Consider the following 20,090-nt stretch of genomic DNA (forward strand, 5'->3'; position numbering starts at 1 on the left):
TACAATTCTGTTGAAGGCCACCGGCAGCATAGTTTTTCAATCTTCCCAAGTTCTCCCATAAAAATAAAGCAAAAATGAAAACAAAAACCAGTGAACCACATTTATGACAAAACTAGGTGGAAGGAAATCCCCATGATACAAAACACAAAAATGACCTGCAGTTATCAGAGGCCATAGAAGTAGAGGCAAACTGCAGAGATTCTGATGATCCTGAAAACAAGAAAACCCCAAAACAGCCAAAAGGTTTTCACTGGAAAGTATGGTGGGCCGACAGGTTTTGTTTCACCTAGTACAGGTAAGCACAAGGCAGTCTGACCACTGTGAACTCATAACTCACAGGCTAGGACTCCCTTCTAGGAAAGGGCCCCACCTCTAAGGAGAAACTGTTGAGGGTAGAATAAAACTCAAGTAGGACAGAGATAAAAGCCAATAAAAGAAAAAGTCCAAATATAAAAGTGAAAGAGGGGAACAGAGTCAGGAAATTTCAAAAAGCAAGCTACCTTTTTTTTAAAGCCACCCTATTTTAACACAACATAAAATCAACAGAATAGGGAACCATGCCGACCTCCAAAAGTTAAGGAAAACTAATTTCACATCAACTTGAGCAGAAAAAGTCTCAGTGTCAAATCCCATACAAAGCTATTGTAAGAAAAGGGGAGAGGGGAAGAACAGAGTAACACCCTTATTCTTACAGACGAGTGCTGTACAAGAGAAATTTCTGCAATGACAGCAATCTATTGGGAATTCCCTGGTGGTCCAGTGGTTAGGACTCAGCACTTTCACTGCCGGGGCCCTGGGTTCAGTCCCTGGTCGGGGAACTAAGATCCAGCAAGGGCCTTGCAGGGGCCAAAGGAAAAAAAAAAAATGTATAGGGCAAACAGTATAAGTTATTCAACAGAAAAGAAAGGGATAGAGGGAGAACCTATAAATTAAGAGACCACCCACCCCCCAAAAAAATTAATAATTTTTTTAAAACTGGGCAAGACTAAACTCTATTGTTTGGAGATGAACTCTTGGGCAATGAAATGTATTTTTTTAAAAAAACAAAACAGCAAATGATTCCAACAGAAGAAAGTGATTCCTTTTGAAGGGCAAAAGTCAGCTGTGATGGGGACACAGCACATCAAGGGCTTCCACTGTGCCTGGCTAAATTCAATTTCCTGACCGGGGGTGAAAATTACAAGAGTGTTCACTTCGTTATAATTCTTTATACTATGTATTTCTTGTGAGTCATTTTCTATGCTGGTTTTATTTCAGAATAAAAAAAGAGGTTTTAAAATTAACATTTCTTTTATACCAAACATACAATCAGTATACACACCTTTGATTCTCTTGCTATTTTTTATGAGTCTGTTCAACTCAAAATCCAACAAGGGGCTTCCCTGGTGGCGCAGTGGTTAAGAATCCGCCTGCCAATGCAGGGGACACGGGTTCGAGCCCTGGTCCAGGAGGATCCCACATGCCGCGGAGCAACTGGGCCCGCACACCACAACTGCTGAGCCTGTGCTCTACAGCCTGCGAACCACAACTGCTGAGCCCAAGTGCCACAGCTGCTGAGGCCCACGCACCTAGAGCCCGTACTCTGCAGCAAGAGAAGCCACGCAACGAGAGGCCTGCGCACCGCAACGAAGAGTAGCCCCTGCTCACCACAACTGGGGAAGAGCTCGTGCACAGCAACAAAGACCCAACACAGCCAAAAATAAAAATAAATAAATTTTTTTTAAAAATCCAACAAGATCCACACATTGCATTAAGTTGACACCTTTTTTAATTTATTTATTTATTTATTTATTTCTGGCTGTGTTGGGTCTTCGTTTCTGTGCGAGGGCTTTCTCTAGTTGCGGCGAGCGGGGGCCACTCTTTAAAGTAGTGCGTGGGCCTCTCACCGTCGCAGCCTCTCTTGTTGCGGAGCACAGGCTCCAGACGCACAGGCTCAGTAGTTGTGGCTCACAGGCCCAGTTGCTCTGCAGCATGTGGGATCTTCCCAGACCAGAGCTCGACCCCATGTCCCCTGCATTGGCAGGCAGATTCTCAACCACTGCGCTACCAGGGAAGCCCCAGTTGACACCTTTTTAAAGTCTCTCTTGAAGGTCCTCCTTCCCTCTTTTCTTTTCCTTTTAACTTACTTGTTGACAAAATCAGATTATTTTACTACAAAGCTTTCCTCATCCTAGCTTTTCCTGACTGTATTCCTGTGATATTGTTTCACATTTCCTATCTGCTGTATTTCCCGTGAACTGCTTTTAGATCTACAGGCTATGATCACACTCAGGGTTAACTGGTTTAGCAAAAACTATATCGCCTCTCTCTTCAGCTGTGCTGTATAAAGTCTGGTAGGCAGATTTTTGTGCAGATATTTTATTTTTCCTTAAATGAAAATAAGTGCAAATTATATTTTTTATATGTTATTTGAAGATTTAACATCATCAATTTTGCTTATTATTTATAAACAAATTGTAAATCCTAGACAATTTCAGGTAGAAAAGGTATAGTTCTGTAATACAATGCCAGGACAACTGCAATACAGCCGATCAAGATATGCGACCACTAAAGAATACTGTCATGTGTAAGCACTGAACTCACCTGCTGGAAGGCTTGAATTGTCGCTGAGTAGGAGTGAAGAGACAGACAAAATTTCAACAGATTCTGCTGTAGTCGTGACAGAAACTGAAATGCAACTTCCAATACTGCATGATAATAGGAATAATCAGTACCTGTCAGGAAGAACATTAACCAAAATAATTCTATATGACTAGAGGTTTCCAAATAAGTATAAAGTATATGTGTTACATATACAAGTATACACATACAAGTATAAAGCTATGTGTTACAAAAGCATACTGATTGCAAAATGTTACCACTATACTGTCCTGAACTGCTGTCAAATGCTTAGAATTCCTTGGAGTACACCATGCAATTGGACTTCTCTTCCCTTTGTTCAGACTATTCCCTCTTCCTGGACTGCAATTCTCCCACTTACCTGGATGACTAACTCCTACTTTCTTCCTCAGAAAGAATTCAGCTGTGAGAGCACCTACTCCAGGGAGGCACCGCCTATCCCTACCCCATGCCTCACTGGACCAAGTTCATCTCTTCTTTGCTCCCATAATATTTCTTTGCTTACCTCTTTCACTTAGCACATCATTTACTCATTTACCTATTTACTAACTGCCCCTCCCAAAGAGCCTTTGGGCCCCCAAAGCCCGAAACTATGACTTGTCTTTGTATCCACAGTGTCTGCATATGTTATCTATTCAAATAACCCAACAAGACGGAGCAGCGTGATGAGGAAGTACAAGATATTAAAGGATACTAATAAAACTGTAGTTTGGGGAGAAGCATTAAAACAACTGGAACACATTGAGGGGAAAAAAAACTCATGTACCAGTATGAAAAAATCCCCAGGATATATTAAACGAAAAGCACAAGGTACAAAACAATGTATGTAGTACGCAATTTTTTCTTACTCTTAGAAAGAATAAGAAATAGGAATACATACTTATGTATTTATTGTAAAAGAGAAAAAAAACACTGAAGACTAAACAAATTAAATGGTTATGAAAAGCCAAGAGAAACAGGAGGAACAAGATTTTTCTGTGTATAGCCTTTTGTATAGCTTTGACTTTTAAACCACTATTATCTATTCCAAAGAGAAATTTAAGAAAAATATTTCACATTTAAAAAAGCAAAATGGGGCTTCCCTGGTGGCGCCGTGGTAGGGAGTCTTACTTGTTGACAAAATCAGATTATTTTACTACAAAGCTTTCCTCATCCTAGCTTTTCCTGACTGTATTCCTGTGATATTGTTTCACATTTCCTATCTGCTGTATTTCCCGTGAACTGCTTTTAGATCTACAGGCTATGATCACACTCAGGGTTAACTGGTTTAGCAAAAACTATATCGCCTCTCTCTTCAGCTGTGCTGTATAAAGTCTGGTAGGCAGATTTTTGTGCAGATATTTTATTTTTCCTTAAATGAAAATAAGTGCAAATTATATTTTTTATATGTTATTTGAAGATTTAACATCATCAATTTTGCTTATTATTTATAAACAAATTGTAAATCCTAGACAATTTCAGGTAGAAAAGGTATAGTTCTGTAATACAATGCCAGGACAACTGCAATACAGCCGATCAAGATATGCGACCACTAAAGAATACTGTCATGTGTAAGCACTGAACTCACCTGCTGGAAGGCTTGAATTGTCGCTGAGTAGGAGTGAAGAGACAGACAAAATTTCAACAGATTCTGCTGTAGTCGTGACAGAAACTGAAATGCAACTTCCAATACTGCATGATAATAGGAATAATCAGTACCTGTCAGGAAGAACATTAACCAAAATAATTCTATATGACTAGAGGTTTCCAAATAAGTATAAAGTATATGTGTTACATATACAAGTATACACATACAAGTATAAAGCTATGTGTTACAAAAGCATACTGATTGCAAAATGTTACCACTATACTGTCCTGAACTGCTGTCAAATGCTTAGAATTCCTTGGAGTACACCATGCAATTGGACTTCTCTTCCCTTTGTTCAGACTATTCCCTCTTCCTGGACTGCAATTCTCCCACTTACCTGGATGACTAACTCCTACTTTCTTCCTCAGAAAGAATTCAGCTGTGAGAGCACCTACTCCAGGGAGGCACCGCCTATCCCTACCCCATGCCTCACTGGACCAAGTTCATCTCTTCTTTGCTCCCATAATATTTCTTTGCTTACCTCTTTCACTTAGCACATCATTTACTCATTTACCTATTTACTAACTGCCCCTCCCAAAGAGCCTTTGGGCCCCCAAAGCCCGAAACTATGACTTGTCTTTGTATCCACAGTGTCTGCATATGTTATCTATTCAAATAACCCAACAAGACGGAGCAGCGTGATGAGGAAGTACAAGATATTAAAGGATACTAATAAAACTGTAGTTTGGGGAGAAGCATTAAAACAACTGGAACACATTGAGGGGAAAAAAAACTCATGTACCAGTATGAAAAAATCCCCAGGATATATTAAACGAAAAGCACAAGGTACAAAACAATGTATGTAGTACGCAATTTTTTCTTACTCTTAGAAAGAATAAGAAATAGGAATACATACTTATGTATTTATTGTAAAAGAGAAAAAAAACACTGAAGACTAAACAAATTAAATGGTTATGAAAAGCCAAGAGAAACAGGAGGAACAAGATTTTTCTGTGTATAGCCTTTTGTATAGCTTTGACTTTTAAACCACTATTATCTATTCCAAAGAGAAATTTAAGAAAAATATTTCACATTTAAAAAAGCAAAATGGGGCTTCCCTGGTGGCGCCGTGGTAGGGAGTTCGCCTGCCGATGCAGGGGACACGGGTTCATGCCCCGGTCCAGGAGGATCCCACATGCCGCGGATATTTTCTAATGATAAGCAAGTCTTACTAGCTTATTAGCTATTAATAATTAGCTTAGTAGTTTATTCACTTAACAGTTTAATAGGTATCCCTAAAGAAACCTAGAATAATAGAAATGTTGTAACAGGGAATTTTCTAATGATAAGCAAGTCTTACTAGCTTATTAGCTATTAATAATTAGCTTAGTAGTTTATTCACTTAACAGTTTAATAGGTATCCCTAAAGAAACCTAGAATAATAGAAATGTTGTAACAGGGAAGTCCCAATATAAAGAAAGGTTATGAAATCTCATTTGTGAAAATGCTGTCAGTAGTAGAAGCAGAATTAGGAAATTGATAATTCTAGTACTAGTTCTGCTCACTCATTTTCTGAAATACCTTGCAAAGAACAAAAAAATATGTTTTTGCCTACATTTCTCCCAAGGAAAACATGAACCCCAGAAAAATTTCTAGGAGACGAAAGGCAGTATGTCGTAATCTTTTTACATCCACAAATCCAAATTTTCAAAATCACCCAATATTAAAGTTAGCACTGATTTAATAAAATCAGGTCTTAGAATTTAATGCCATCTTAACTTTTTCCTTGACTTTACACTACTGTACTGACCTAAAATAAAATAATTCTACATTTCCCTGCATTCAAGAGCCTAAAATCCCTTAAAAGAAAATACATGATTGAATGAATAAATTGAATGATTTATGTAAATCGGTAATCTTCTCCAAGGCATACCAATGTAGTGGTGGTCTTTCCCTGTCTGAAAGCAAACTACAGATCTGGATCTCAGCTTACCTAGCCAAAGGAAGACTTTCCCATTACTTGTCAATACTGGGCTGTACAACTCTCACTCTACTCCACAGCTAGACACAGAAATATGGCAACATAAGAAACGTTTCCTGGTAATGCACAGCTTCTCTAAAACTAGGTTTCTGAAAATACCCATCATCATAATGTATTAAATTATTTAGTGCCTCCTTGAGTGTGGCATTTTCTAGGCTTTTGAGTAACTGACATAGACATCATACCAACCTTATAATAGCTTATAGACTAAGAAAACAGGTAGTAAAACAGATAGATTATGATATGCAAGTAAATGCTTTGTATTCTTTGTAAGAATACAAAGTGAATCTTAGCTTAGATTCCTACAGAGACCATATGCACATAAATATATACTTTTCATATAATTTCAAGAAAACTTCTTAAACGTACATTCTTTTTCACCCCACTGCATAAATAAGTCTTACAACGTCTAAGTGTCCAACAGCCTTAAGAAAATTAATTACCAGATCCATTGAAGTAATCCATGGAAGACAGGAACAATAAAAGATACTATTAAAAGAAACGCTGCCATTTGTTTATAGTATGCTTAAGTTTGTTTTCTTTTTGTTTTAAATTGTTTTCTAGCTTCTGATACCTGAGTAAAATATCGATAAAACTTCCACTGAGTAAAATATTGATAGTTTTACAGATGACATTATACGATGTCTGGGATTTGCTTTAAAATAATTTAGCGGGAGAAGGTAGGAGGGTGGTGATGGTGATGGTTATTGGACTTGAATTGACAATCACTAAAACTGGGTGACAGGTAGAGGGAGAGCACATTATATATATATACCATTCTCTCCACTTATAAACTTGTTAACTTTCTTAAGGGCACAGAGTTAGTAAATCAAAAATCTGGAATTTACATTCCAATCTCAATCACTCAAATCTATCATGCTGCATTCTCAGGCCATTATAATATCTCAATAAATGATTGTATAAGCACTCAATAAATGATTGTTTCAACTTTAATAATAGAACTTATTTACACAATATTTCTGTTAGTAAGTACAGCTGCTCAGAACATACTCAGAGCTCTACTTCAGTTAAATATATATCACTTCATGGACAACCAGAAAGCTACAAACCCTTCATTAGCATCAGGTCCAACCTAAAAATACACACAAGGGACTTCCCTGGTGGTGCAGTGGTTAAGAACCCACCTGCCGATGCAGGGGACAAGGGTCCGATCCCTAGTCCGGGAAGATCCCACATGCCGCGGATCAACTAAGCCCATGTGCCACAACTACTGAGCCTGCGCTCTAGAGCCCACAAGCCACAACTACTGAGCAGCCACAACTACTGAGCCCACGAGCCACAACTACTGAAGCCCGTGCGCCTAGAGCCCGTGCTCCACAACAAGAGAAGACACCACAATGAGAAGCCCGCGCACCGCAATGAAGAGTAGCCCCCGCTCACCACAACTAGAGAAAGCCCATGCGCAGCAACAAAGACCCAACACAGCCAAAAGTCAAATAAATAAATGTATTAAAATTTTTAAAAATAAAAATACACACAAGAATAGTTTTAGTCCCTAAGGGCCAGAAGCAAGGAAGACAAAATGTCTGTATTAGCTACATGCCTCGATGTGTGGAAAAAGATTCTGTCCCTTTACCCTCCCCCACAATGGACAGTGCTGTGACCCACCATCAGTGTCTGCCATGGACCCAGGAGGGAAAGAGAGTGGCCTCAGCTAGCTCTGGAGGTGAATATAGAGTAGTTTCAAAAAAGCACAGCAGTGTTTTTGAGTTGCCTACACGTCCCATTTCCTTGGCAAACTGTTTGCAAATAGCCACAGAAGAGAAGTAAAAATAATGAACCAAAATGGCAAATGGCCAGGATATCATGAAAAGGCGCTATGTTTTTTATGGGTAAGTTGCAATGAAGGAAACAGTTTACAATACTCACTTCACAGAGATCAAAGAAACTGAAAAAAAACTGATCAACAAGGCTGACAATTTTAGCATACTTTCTCAAAAGTCCATAAGTATATGCCATAAGACTCTTCTAAGACAATATACAAACACCAAGAAATTTGTTAGTGTAAGTGAGAGTAATGGGATGTAATCCATTGAAGAACGTTAAGCAGAATATCGTAAAACATCCGTTATGGTTAGTTGCACAAAATTATTTAGAAAGTGATAGTAAATCTCAATGACTTAGGTTGACACCAGATACATCATCCAAAATAAGATTAGCAGAAAGGGAGAAAAAATGTTCAGCTACAAGAGTCCTGGCTCAGGCAGTCCAGGACCTCACACGACCTTCAGACACTTCACTGTTACAACCACCAAGATCTAACAAAGCGCGGACATTTGAGGGGCTCGACCTATTTATCAAATTAGTTATTGTAACATCACTATGAAATACATGCAGTGGAGTTTGGGGGTTTCTGGGGGTGAGAAGGGGTTGTTGGGAGTTTTGCGGGGGGAAGGGGTTTGCCATTTTATTGCTGAGGAAAGGGAGGCACAGAGAAGTGAAGGGAGAAAGTCTGTTCAGCAGAAAGTCGGGGAGGCTCCTCAGCAAGTCAAGATGGACTCCTACGCGTCCCATGTTCCCACTGGCCTCTCCTCAATCCTGTACCATAGGAGACTTTGCCTTAGAAGGCACAACTATCCGTATACACTATCAACACAACAGACTCTTCATTCACATCTTCCTAGGGATCAAGGGGAAGATGTCAGAAGATAAAATTAGACCACAAAGTTAACTGATATAACACAACAGTTCAAATTTCCAGCTATATCAAATTCTGAAATTTACCAAATGCTCATGGCTCACCTACCTAAATGTATGCTTTGGAAAGATTCTCTACAGGTCCTAGCTATATGTTATTTGAGATACAATAAAAATAAGTTTCCCTCTATAAACAAAAAACTGACTAAAACAGAGGTATCTGGTTATATTTATATTACAAACACTAAATAAAACGTACACTTGGGTTAAAATCTCCCAAGAAATTATTGACTATATTGCATTTTATCAATTTTAAGACACTGTCAATTCTTTTTTCCAAGTTTGGGAGATCTTATTTTTTTTTGGCCACGCATGGCATGCGGGATCTTAGTTCCCTGACCAGGGATCAAACCAGCACCCCCTGCGTCGAAGGCACAGAGTCTTAACCACTGGATTGCCAGGGAAGTCCCTGGGAGATCTTCTTTATTGAGAAACTGAGATGTATGTTTTCTTTTTTTCCTCAAAACATATGTGTGGTTTCTACAATCCATCTACTAACTCCTTCTTAGGGTTCACTTGAGCTGTTGTCAAGTTTCCTTCAACTTTTATTTTCTTCTGTACCCCCCAGACCAGGGAATCTCTTCTAGCTTGAGAGATAGTAGTGCGAAGCTTGATGTGATTTACTGCATATTTGCTATGCTCTAAATCCCTTCAAGGCCTAGGCTTTTGAAACTCATTTTCTACACCAAGATCCTAGGAACAAAGCAGGATAGAAATGGCTATGTAGGGGATCAGGCAGACAGGCATGAATCATTGTCTAGAGTTTCCTGTAGCCCCAGATGGTACAGTCCCAGCAGAGGAGCACTAAGGTAGAGATGGGGTAGGAGACTGGGGTCCAGTATGTTTCAGGAATAGCAGGATGAAATGCTGCCCAAAGACACTGTCAATTTTAAGACATATCATTGTTTTATGAAACACTGAGTGAAAGATGCCACCAATTTTAAGATAACATCTTGATTTGATTAAATGCATCCTGATTTTGGAGATGCTACAATCAGATAAAATGTGGCCACTTTCTCACAGCTTCCCCCTGCACTCTCTTATCTTGGGGTCTCCTTCCAAGTTCTTGGGAGGGGCATGTCCTCTTCCCCCACCTTGCCAAGCTCTCTTCTCTTCCTTTTATTAAACACCTCTTAACACCTTCTTCAAATAAATAGAAAATTTCTCTTAAGTACAACTCTCTCTTCCCTTATTACCACATTTAAACTCTTCCTGGAAGATAACATAATAATTTAACCAATTCAATATATTTTTCTAAAGAAATCCCTAAAGATCTCTATCATCAATTCAGTCCTAGCCTGCTAACAGACAGTCTGTGTTCTAACAGCCTGTGAACAGCACACAAGCACAGTGCACAATGAAAGAAGCTCTTACTAAATGCATATGATGAGAATTTCACTCCCTAAAAAGCTCCTGAATATTCACTAGCGGAGCCTACATTTTCATTCAAACACGTGAAAGAAAAAAAATGTCTTCTTACCTGGTTTCTAACAACAACGGAGTGGAAAACCATTTTGTTGTAAGAGAGGTTGTAATGGCTTTTGAATCTGCCTTTACTGAGGAAAACAGCCATAGTCCAGTGAGTACAGTCAGAAGGCCCATTTTATGGCAAACCCCTAAAAAGGGAAAAAAAAAAAAGTTTCGCTACAAGGCAATATTTAAACCTGAATCTTAATAATTAGAGATTAAAAATAACATGACTATCACAGAAATAAAAATGTTTTCAAAATATAACAGCACCTACTATCTAGATAGTTCAGCAGATGTTTGCTGATGACTGACACACAACTAAAGGTGTGTCGTTCATTACATCTCTCCTACAAAGGCTGCACTTCATCTCCTGGGTGCCTATACCATACAGAGATATAAAAGTCAGCTGGTGCACACAATCATACTTTATGAAGCAGGAGAGTAAATAAAGCTTAGACAGGTGAAAACACAAATGAAAGGTGTTACAGGCTGAACTGTATTCCCCCAAAAAGATAGAGTGAAGTCCTACCCCACCCCAGTACCTCAGAATGTGAACTTGTTTGGAAATATGGTCTTTACAGAGGTAATCATGTTAAAATGAGGTCATCAGGGTAGGCCCTGGTCCATGACTGGTGTTATTAAAAGAAAGGGGTGGGGCGGGGGCGGGGGGGAATGTGGGCAGAGAGACAGGCATGCAGAGGGAAGACTACATGAAGAGACACAGGGAGAATGTCCGGTAAAGATGGGGGCAGACACTGGAATTACACTGCAAGCCACGAACACCCATGGCTACCAGACGCTGGAAGAGGCAAAGAAAGATCCTCCTCTACAGATTTCAGAAGGAACATGGTCCTGTGACACCTTAATTTAGAACTTCTAGCCTCCAAAACTTTGTGAGACAATAAACTGCTGTTCTAAGCCACCCAGTTTGTGGTACTTTGTTATGGCAGCCTTAGGAAGCTAATAGGGTGGGTCACGAATGTAAAATCAAATATAGGTTCTGGAATGAGGAAATGTAAGAATTCAATAGATCCCCATCTATAAAATAAGAAAGTTGGGGTCACTAGTGAATCAGCAGGGCCACAGAATGCAGGCCTCCTAAATTCCCAGCAGCAGCCTCACCAAGCATGCCGAGATCCTTGGTGTCCACATCATTTCACAAAAGGTCTCCGGCTGCAGACTTCTTTGATCTGTTTTCTCATCCCTGGAAGTCTGCCTAACAGAACCTAATCAGACTTCCACTGTGATATAAAAAGTCAGCATCCAAGTTCCACCCATTTGAATGGGAACCCAAAGGGGACATGAATATGTGGGAAACACTAAACCAAACTTGTGCTTCTGAATGTTAAGGTCTGGTAAAGCTCACCCCAATTCCTTGACGCCAGTTATAATATACACTGTTGGGGAGAGACAGCCCATATACTGGAGCAACCAGTCAGTATCTTCCTTTTACAAAAAGCTTTATCATTTGTGCCAACATCTTGCTTCATATGACACACAATATCTCTAAAGAACAATGGTCCGAAGAGAAATGAACTCTACCAAATAGAAAAGTTGCTTTTAAAAGAGTTTGAAGTTCAGGCACTGCCAGCTTCTTTGGAAACAAAAAAAAAAATTAATACGAACATCCCATTTATAAATAAACACTAAAAAAAATCAACATCGATAAAGACTAGGGCTAACCAAACTAGACCTCTGACGATGAAACCTGCTGGCCCTGATTCCTGGCTTGGGGGCGGGGGGCGGGGGAAGAGAGGTCCAAGACCATGCAGGCCCCTCTCGGAATGTAGCAAAAGTTACTGACATATCCTGCAGAGGAGAAAGCAAGGACCCAAACTTTTACATACAGTTTCAGCCCACTCAACTCTCTCCGACCCTCTAGCCTCAGAAACCTGCTCCTCACAATAGAACAAACACAGGGTAGCAAGAAGAGAAAGCCTTTAGAGTCAGGCACCTGTGATCAATTCCTGAGTTACTACTCACTGGCAGTTTAACCACAGGCACCTTACCTGATAACTCCCTCGCCCTTAGTCTCCCACTCTCTAAAATAGGAATAACAGTACCTGCCACAACATGCGCCACGAGCGAATTGAGAAGGCAACGTTAAAGTCACTTTGTAAAGTGTCCAGTACTACACCAGAACTAACTGCTCCAGTTAAAATATATAAGGAAGAGAAACTAGAAACTGTCTTCTAAATTACAGAATAATAACTCATCGTTATTACAAGGCCTCAAAAATATGCTTTGGAAATATATCCTCTGTGGCTAGGGAAAAAAATCAACAAAATCCTCCCCCAAAGTCACTAAGTTTCTAAAGCGGAGACAGCGCATATGAACTATGTTCAAGCAGTATTAATGCTAACAGCTATGTTCACCATTTTTCCTGAAGGGACCTAGACGTGTAATCCCCCAACAGTGGTGATTCCAGATGAGAAATTAGATGCCTCTGCACAGTACTCCCAGGCCGAGGGCATGCACAGAGTGAGGAGGGGACAGCGAGGGACCGAAGGCCCCAGGAAACACCCGCACTTACAGAGCAATTACTCCAGGCAAATCACTCTGGACAGTGCCACTGCCAAGCACTCTGCAAACTCGTTATGCAGCCCTTCCACACAAGGCCCCAGGAGACTACAGCTCCTGAGGGGGGCAGCCTCATCCACTTTCTCCACCAGAGCGAACAGCGCAGGGCCTGGCAAACAGCAGGTAGTCCATAAATACGCTGCATGATGCATGAAACACTATCATCCCTACTTGAAAAATAGGAAAATGGCAGCTCAGAGAGGGTAAGTAACTTGCCGGACTAATAAATAGCAATGTTTGGAACCCACATCTGCCTGTTTTCAAAAGTTCCACAATACCATGCTCTCTGCCCTGGTCCTCTGGCTTTAAGAAGGGGTAATTCATACTGTGTAGACCCAGAATGAACAAAGGACTTTATTACAAGACCCAAGGCAAGTCCAGAGATTTTCTAGGGGCAGAGTCCTTGGGACCCAGGTGGCTGAGAGAGGTACAGCTTCAACTTGAAACCAAGGGTATGAGCCTGAAGTTGGGAGCAAACCAAACCAAGCAACCAGCCTGAACAGATCCATACTTGGGCTGGCTCTGGGGACTGAATGTGAGCTCCTCAAGCGCAGGGAGTTTTATCGGTCACAGTCACATGCCTAGCATAATGCCTGGAACACAGGAGGCACTCAAAATAAAATAAACACAGACTTTGTTCATTAAAGGATGAATGAAAGCCACTGGAAGAAAGGGATGTGGCACCAAGAGTAAAGGCGCTACAAAAAGCCTAAGACTTAAGAAGGGTGAAAATGAAAACTCTACGTACCATAACTCACCCAGAGATCCCCCTGCCCTGTTTTAAAGAGACAGAGAGTTTCTGGGGCACAGTACAGCATCAGTAGAGATGGGAAAGAGAGGAAAGCTACACATTAAAGAAGAGCTTTCCCACCCCCAGACCCCACATGCTTGATACCACAGGCAACACCAGAGGAAAAGGTTGTCCAGAGAGGTAGAAATAAGAACGTCACTGAGTGGCCTTTTGTTTGAGGATGGCTTCATTCTACGAGATCCCTTATCACTCTGACCCTCTGACCTTAAAAGCAACCCTTAAAAGCTGTGAAATAACAGCTGTCAGAATCTGCAGCGAGGCACTGCATGATTATAGGCATCACGCTTCCAGCATGATGGATAAATTAAAAAGTCTTTAATAGGTTCTATGCCCAAAAGATTCATCTAGTAAGATCTAGTGTGTGGCCCGGTTTCTTTAGTTTAAAGACACTATCTCTTGCTCATTTATCAAAAATATTAATCAAAATTATATTATGGCAAATGTTTTTCACTTTTGGAAAACCGAAGAGACATAAAATTATAAATCATCATCAACTTTTTCTTTTTCCATTTTTAAACTGAAGAAAATAGCTTACAAACTCAAAAAAAACTTGCAGGGTGCAAGTTAATAAGTAGCCATCTGAGTTTCAACATATATGATAACAGCAAGGAAAAATAACAGGAAGTACTCTTCTTGAGAAATAAATTTACTTCTGAAAAATTTAAACTTAATATACACTTATACCTGTTAGCAAAACCCATTTGCTGTGAACCACATACATGCAATTTCAGGTTAAAATTAGATACTATACATGTAATACGAAAATGATCGCAAGTAACTCGAGAAAAAGTCTAATGGTATTTTCTCCATAGTTCAATTTATTCTCCTCAAGTTAAATATGCACTGTGAAGATGCCCTACTACTACTGTACAAAGCAACGTTTATTTCCTTCAATAAAAATGAGTTTCAGCTAAGTTTAACAAAAGCAAGTCAAATGGAAAGGCTACAATCAACCCAAATTTTGTGTTGTTGTCATATAGCTATTTAAAATGTCTTCAAACATCACACAGTAAAGTTGGCTGGCGAAGTACACGATGAATGAATGCTTCCAATACAGTGTAACACAGTAAGGCATAAGACCCCAGGACTTTGAATGAACAAAATATGCTAGTTCTCAAATCGGGCAAGAAATGCAAAACGATCTAGAGATTCTGGCCAAGGAACACGAAGAGCTCCCACCCATAACTTATTGGCGATGTACGCAGATCTTTCTCTTCTGGCAGGTCCCACACTAAAAGTGAAACCGGATCATCCAATTTTCAGCCACCAGATCCTCGTATTAAATGAAAACGGAACCAATATTCATCACCCGAATTCATTTTAGGGAAAAGAGAAATCTATAAAAAGATCCATTCGTTCTCCAACCGGAGTCCTGCAAACTGCTGGTTCTCAGCCTACTTGGGGTCAGGCTTGGACGAAATTCACGTTAGGGCACTTCCCCCACCTCCATCTGCACTTGGGCACACGGGTCTCGAAGCTCTTCAATGAAGGTTCGAAACGGCTAAACAGAGCCCGCGACCACCCTCGCAGAGACGGTATGTGCCCAGAGGACACCGAGGGACAACTCGGGGGACTCGCAAAGAAGGGGAGGGCTGGGATACAGGAGGGGAAACTGAGTCAGGGAAGAAACGGAAGCTCAAGGTGACCGGGACACAAGGTGGCCTCGCTCCCCAGACCCCCTCTCCCCCCGCGAGAACTCCCCACACCCCGCCCAGGGGTACCTGTCACCGGCCGCGCAGCGGCAGCACACGCGCCGCCCGCAGACCCTTTCCAGTCCATGCCGGGGCCGCGCCTCGTCCACGACTGCACCTGCGACAACGCCGGGGCGGGGCGGCGCAGCGGCGGGGCGGCAGCAGCTGCGCCAGTGAGCGGCCTACACGCGCCTTTCCCGTGGCTCCGCTCGCAAGCCGGCCTTGCAAAGATAGAGCCCGGCCCCCGACCGCCCTTTACTTCCGCTTCCTACTGGCTAGAGACGGAGGACTTCCGGCTACCGAGTCGCGGCCGGAGCCGCCCAGAGCGTCACTCGGCCGCCATCTTACATCCGATGAGGCCCCGCCTCTCTCCTTGCTCTCGGCAGTTCAGTGTGGTTAGGGAGGCTTCGGTCTTCGAGGTTGTGGCGTCTCCTAAAGGGGGATAGCTGAGACCCAGAAGCTTTACCACATGGTGAAGCTCGGTTGGGGTTTCATACTTTTTTCAGTTTTGGGGAGCTTCAGTGTCTACTTCCTTAAACCCTTCCATTAAAAGCACTGTTGCACAGTATAGGACAAAATGACTCACCGTTTCGGAGCACCTTAGACTTCATCTTAAACCGTAAATTTTGATAGCTTCCGTTCCAGGTGATAGGGACAGAGTAAAGGGACAAAGTAGGTGATTAAATAGTTAATCCCACTAGGGGATTGTAAGTAGAAAAAAGTATGGGAAACCCCTGTAAGTTAGTGATCCCTCAAGAAAGCCGGTTTACTTAACCACAAACCAAGCAGACTTGCTTAGCAACAAAACCATGCAATAGAAGCACAAGACATGCCCCAAAACAAGAGAACAATGGTGGCATGAGACCCACATCCTGCCCAGTGAGCTCAGTAAGTTAATGATCCCTAGAACACATAAAAAACAATTTATGGAAAGGTAACATTTCACAATGAAAGATGCTCATTGTTCTGAGACCTAAAATAATTTTTGCATAGTGCCATGATAGTCCTAGCTTGACCATGTAGGCACAAGAAAACTCCCCTGCCCAACCTGGAGGAGGAGCTGATGATGGAAGCATGATGTCTACTCAAGATTGAGGAGGTCTTTTCCCCTCCCCACTTTTCCTTTGATTATAAAACTGTAGCCCACTAAGTTCTCGGGGCAGCACCCTCTCTCCCGCGGGCTTGTAAGCCTCACAAACGTCCTATTCTAACAAATCGCTTCTTATTGTAATAAATCACTTTGCCTCTCTCTGAATTCTTTCTGCACTGAGACGTAAAAGACTGAACTCTTCGGAGACCCCCCAAAATGCCACCTAGCCGTTTCACAGGGAGCAGGGGAAAGTTTTTTTTTATTTTTATGAGACGATTTTGCTTATTTTATATGGGCAGTGGCAACAATCTGCAAAGGTTACTTTGTCCTTTAAATTATTTTTTTTTTGCAAATATAAATTACTATCTAAAGTTATTTTAGAATATGTGACACTGGACAGATCATTTTAGCCACCCGGAAATGAATACGTCTTTGGAAGATATGTTTTTAACTCATAAAGTGAACTTAAAACCAAAAATACATTTAAAAGTACATAGAAAGTGTAAAATTTTAACTGACTTTTGATTATATGACAAACAGTCCTTAGCTTGAGAATGGCAGAGCAAGGACTAAAAGCACTTGCCTTAATCTGATAGCTATATGTCTCTACTGTGCTTAAGAACTTCTGTAGCTGACTACTGGGCTTTCTGTTCCTTACTGGACTAAAAGGAGTTCAAATAATTTTAAGGAATGGAAATGACTGTTTTAAAATTTATTTCTTGAGGGAGATTTTGTGTTAGTAGATTTCTGTTGTCTGTTTTGTATCCCTTTTAAAATTGCTTCAGGTGATGCTTCCATCAAAAAGGAATTGTTTAATTCACTGAATTACAGAGTTAGTTTTTTTCTCTCTGTTTTAACTTGGTCTTCTACTATTGATGCATGAATAACACCAACATTTGCTTAGTTATAGCATACAATCAAGTGACAGTGCAGAACTTCTAAGAAAGTTGGGTTTCTCTTTTTCTAAAATTTTCTCAGAAAATTCAGTGCTATTTTGTTTGACTTAAATGCAGATTTTTTTATTGCTTTAACTTTTTATTTTGAAATAATTACAGAATCACAGGAAGTTGCAAACATAGTACAGTGAGGTCCCATGTACCTGGTTCTCCCAATAGTTACATCTCAAATAAGTGTATTACAGTCTCAAAACCAGAAAATTAACATTGGTACAATGTGTTTGTATAGTTTTGTCATTTTATCACTTGTGTAGATTTGTGGAACCACCACCAAAATCAAGAACTATTCCAGCACCACAAATATTTCCAGTGGGTTAGGGGGAAGGAATAACAAGTAGGTGGAGCACAGAGAATTTTTAGGGCTGTGAAACTATTCTTTATGATATTCTAGTAATGGATACATGTAGTTATACACTTGCCAAACCCACAGAATGTACACCAGGAACCCTAATGTAAACTATGGACTTTGAGTGGTAAGGACGTGCCAATGCAGGTTCATCAATTGTAGCAAATGTACCACTGTGGATGTTAATAGCAGAAGTGGCTGGGCATGTGTGGCGTTGGGGGTATATGAGAACTCTCCACACTTTCTGCTCATTTTTCTGTGGCTCTAAAACTGCTCCAAAGTTCAAAAAATGAAGTCTTTTTAGAAGTGAAAATCATAAAGGTTAAAGGTGGAAGGAATATAAGAAATAACATAATCCTCTATTCTCATTGAAAAATGAGTAAAAGTAAGACTCAAACTTTCAAAAATAATTGATAGACTTTATATTTTTAGTAGTTTTATATATTTTTTTAATTTTATAGGAGTATAGTTGATTTACAATGTTGTGTTAGTTTCAGGTGTACAACACAGTGATTCAGTTATACATATACGTATATTTATTCCTTTTTAGATTCTTTTCTCATATAGGTTATCACAGAATATTGATCAGAGTTCCCTGTGTTATACAGTAGGTCCCTGTTGGTTATCTATCTTATATATAGTAGTGGGTGTATGTTCATCCCAAGCTCCTTTAGCACAGTTTTAATTTTACAGAATAATTGAGCAGATAGTACATACAGTTCCATATAACCATCACACCCCAACACCTAACAAACACCCAATACAAGTTTCCCCTAATATTAACATCTTGCACTAGTGTGGTACATTAGGGTTACGTATATATAATGGAATATATGGAATAATTTTCAAACGGAATAATTTCCAAGCCACATATCTGAAAAAGGACTTGAATCTAAAATATATAGAGGACTCTCAAAACTCAATATTGTGGAAATAATACTGATACATTATTGTTAACTAAGGTCTATAGTTTACATCACAGTTCACTCTTAGCATTGTACAGTTTTATGGGTTTTAACAAATGCATACATAATTATCATTACAGCTTCATGCAGAATAGTTTCACCCCTCTAATAATCCCCTGTGCTTCACCTATTCACCTCTCCCCTGAAATCCTGGCAACCACTGATCTTATCACCATCTGCTATAGACTGAATGTTTCTGTCGCATCCCTAAATTCGTATGTTGAATCCTCCAATGTGATAATATTTGGAGGTGGAGCCTTTGGAAGGTGCTAGATCATGACGGTGGAGCCCTCATGAATGGGGTTAGTGCCCTTATAGAAAAGACCCCAGAGAGCTCCTTTGCCTTTCTCCCATCTGAGGACACAAAGGGAAGTTCTTGCCTGTGGTCCACTTTGTCCATTAAAGTCTTTAGCATATTACACAAAGTTACTTTAAAATTCTAGTCTGGTATTTCCAAAATCTCAGCTATATTTGAGTCAGATCTTATGCTTTATCTCTTCAGATTATATTTTTTCTTGAATTTCAGGATGGCTCTAATTTTTGCTTGAAACCCAGACATGATGTACTGGGTAAAAGGAACTGAGGTAAATAGACCATAGTATGAAGTTTTACGTTTTTTTGGCTAGGAGTTAGGCTGTGTTTACAGTTTGCTGTAGCTGTATATGTCAGAGACCTAAATTTCTTCCACTGTCCTTGTTTTTCTCTCCTCTTTTGTATTGGGTTTCCCTAGAAACTGCTTCTTAAATAGAGTTTGGACATTGTAGTTCTTTCAGCTGTAATCAACCTTATTTTACAGGAGCCCTGTTAATATGGTGCTGAGGTTGATGAGAGGGAAAACTCTGCAACCCTATGATTAGCTCTCAGCTTTTAGGAGGCCTGTGCCCCTGGGCTGTGACCTTCATAAGTGCTTTTCTCATTTGTATGAGATAGAGTAGCCAGAGGGGGGCTGGAGTTGGGTAATTTCTTCCCCTCCAAGTCAGAAAAAGCTATGGTAATGGCTTTTTCCTTGCTGGGTAGGACGTTTTTCTGGAGAATTCTCTGGGCTTGTTTCAGAATGATTACTTTTCCCCTCCCCCAGGCCAAGCATGAAGGGATTTTTCTAGGGTACCCACTGTGAGAACCTGGTATGTCTCCTGAGGCAAACCCCACAAAAGTGTGGGAGCCCTCTCACCTTACTCTGGGTCCTCAGGAATATTTAACTCTCAAATTAGTCTAGACGCAGCCTCTAGAAATTCA

At 40.5% G+C, this 20,090-nt stretch overlaps 1 protein-coding gene across 1 annotated transcript in view; it reads right to left on the reverse strand.

The window, feature by feature from the left end:
- Nucleotides 1-15,585, reverse strand: part of UGGT1 (UDP-glucose glycoprotein glucosyltransferase 1) — a 110,086-nt gene extending 94,501 nt beyond the window's left edge. The window contains exons 1-4 of the mRNA XM_007461314.1: nt 15,528-15,585; nt 10,426-10,561; nt 4,584-4,609; nt 4,187-4,317 (exon numbers count right to left, since the gene is read on the reverse strand). Of these exons, the coding sequence (XP_007461376.1) occupies nt 4,187-4,317; nt 4,584-4,609; nt 10,426-10,561; nt 15,528-15,585 (351 nt within the window). The remainder of the gene's footprint in view (nt 1-4,186; nt 4,318-4,583; nt 4,610-10,425; nt 10,562-15,527) is intronic.
- Between the last annotated feature and the right edge of the window lie 4,505 nt (nt 15,586-20,090).

This window comes from Lipotes vexillifer, unplaced genomic scaffold, assembly GCF_000442215.2.
Source record: "Lipotes vexillifer unplaced genomic scaffold, Lipotes_vexillifer_v1.1 scaffold158, whole genome shotgun sequence".
NCBI lineage: Eukaryota > Metazoa > Chordata > Mammalia > Artiodactyla > Lipotidae > Lipotes > Lipotes vexillifer.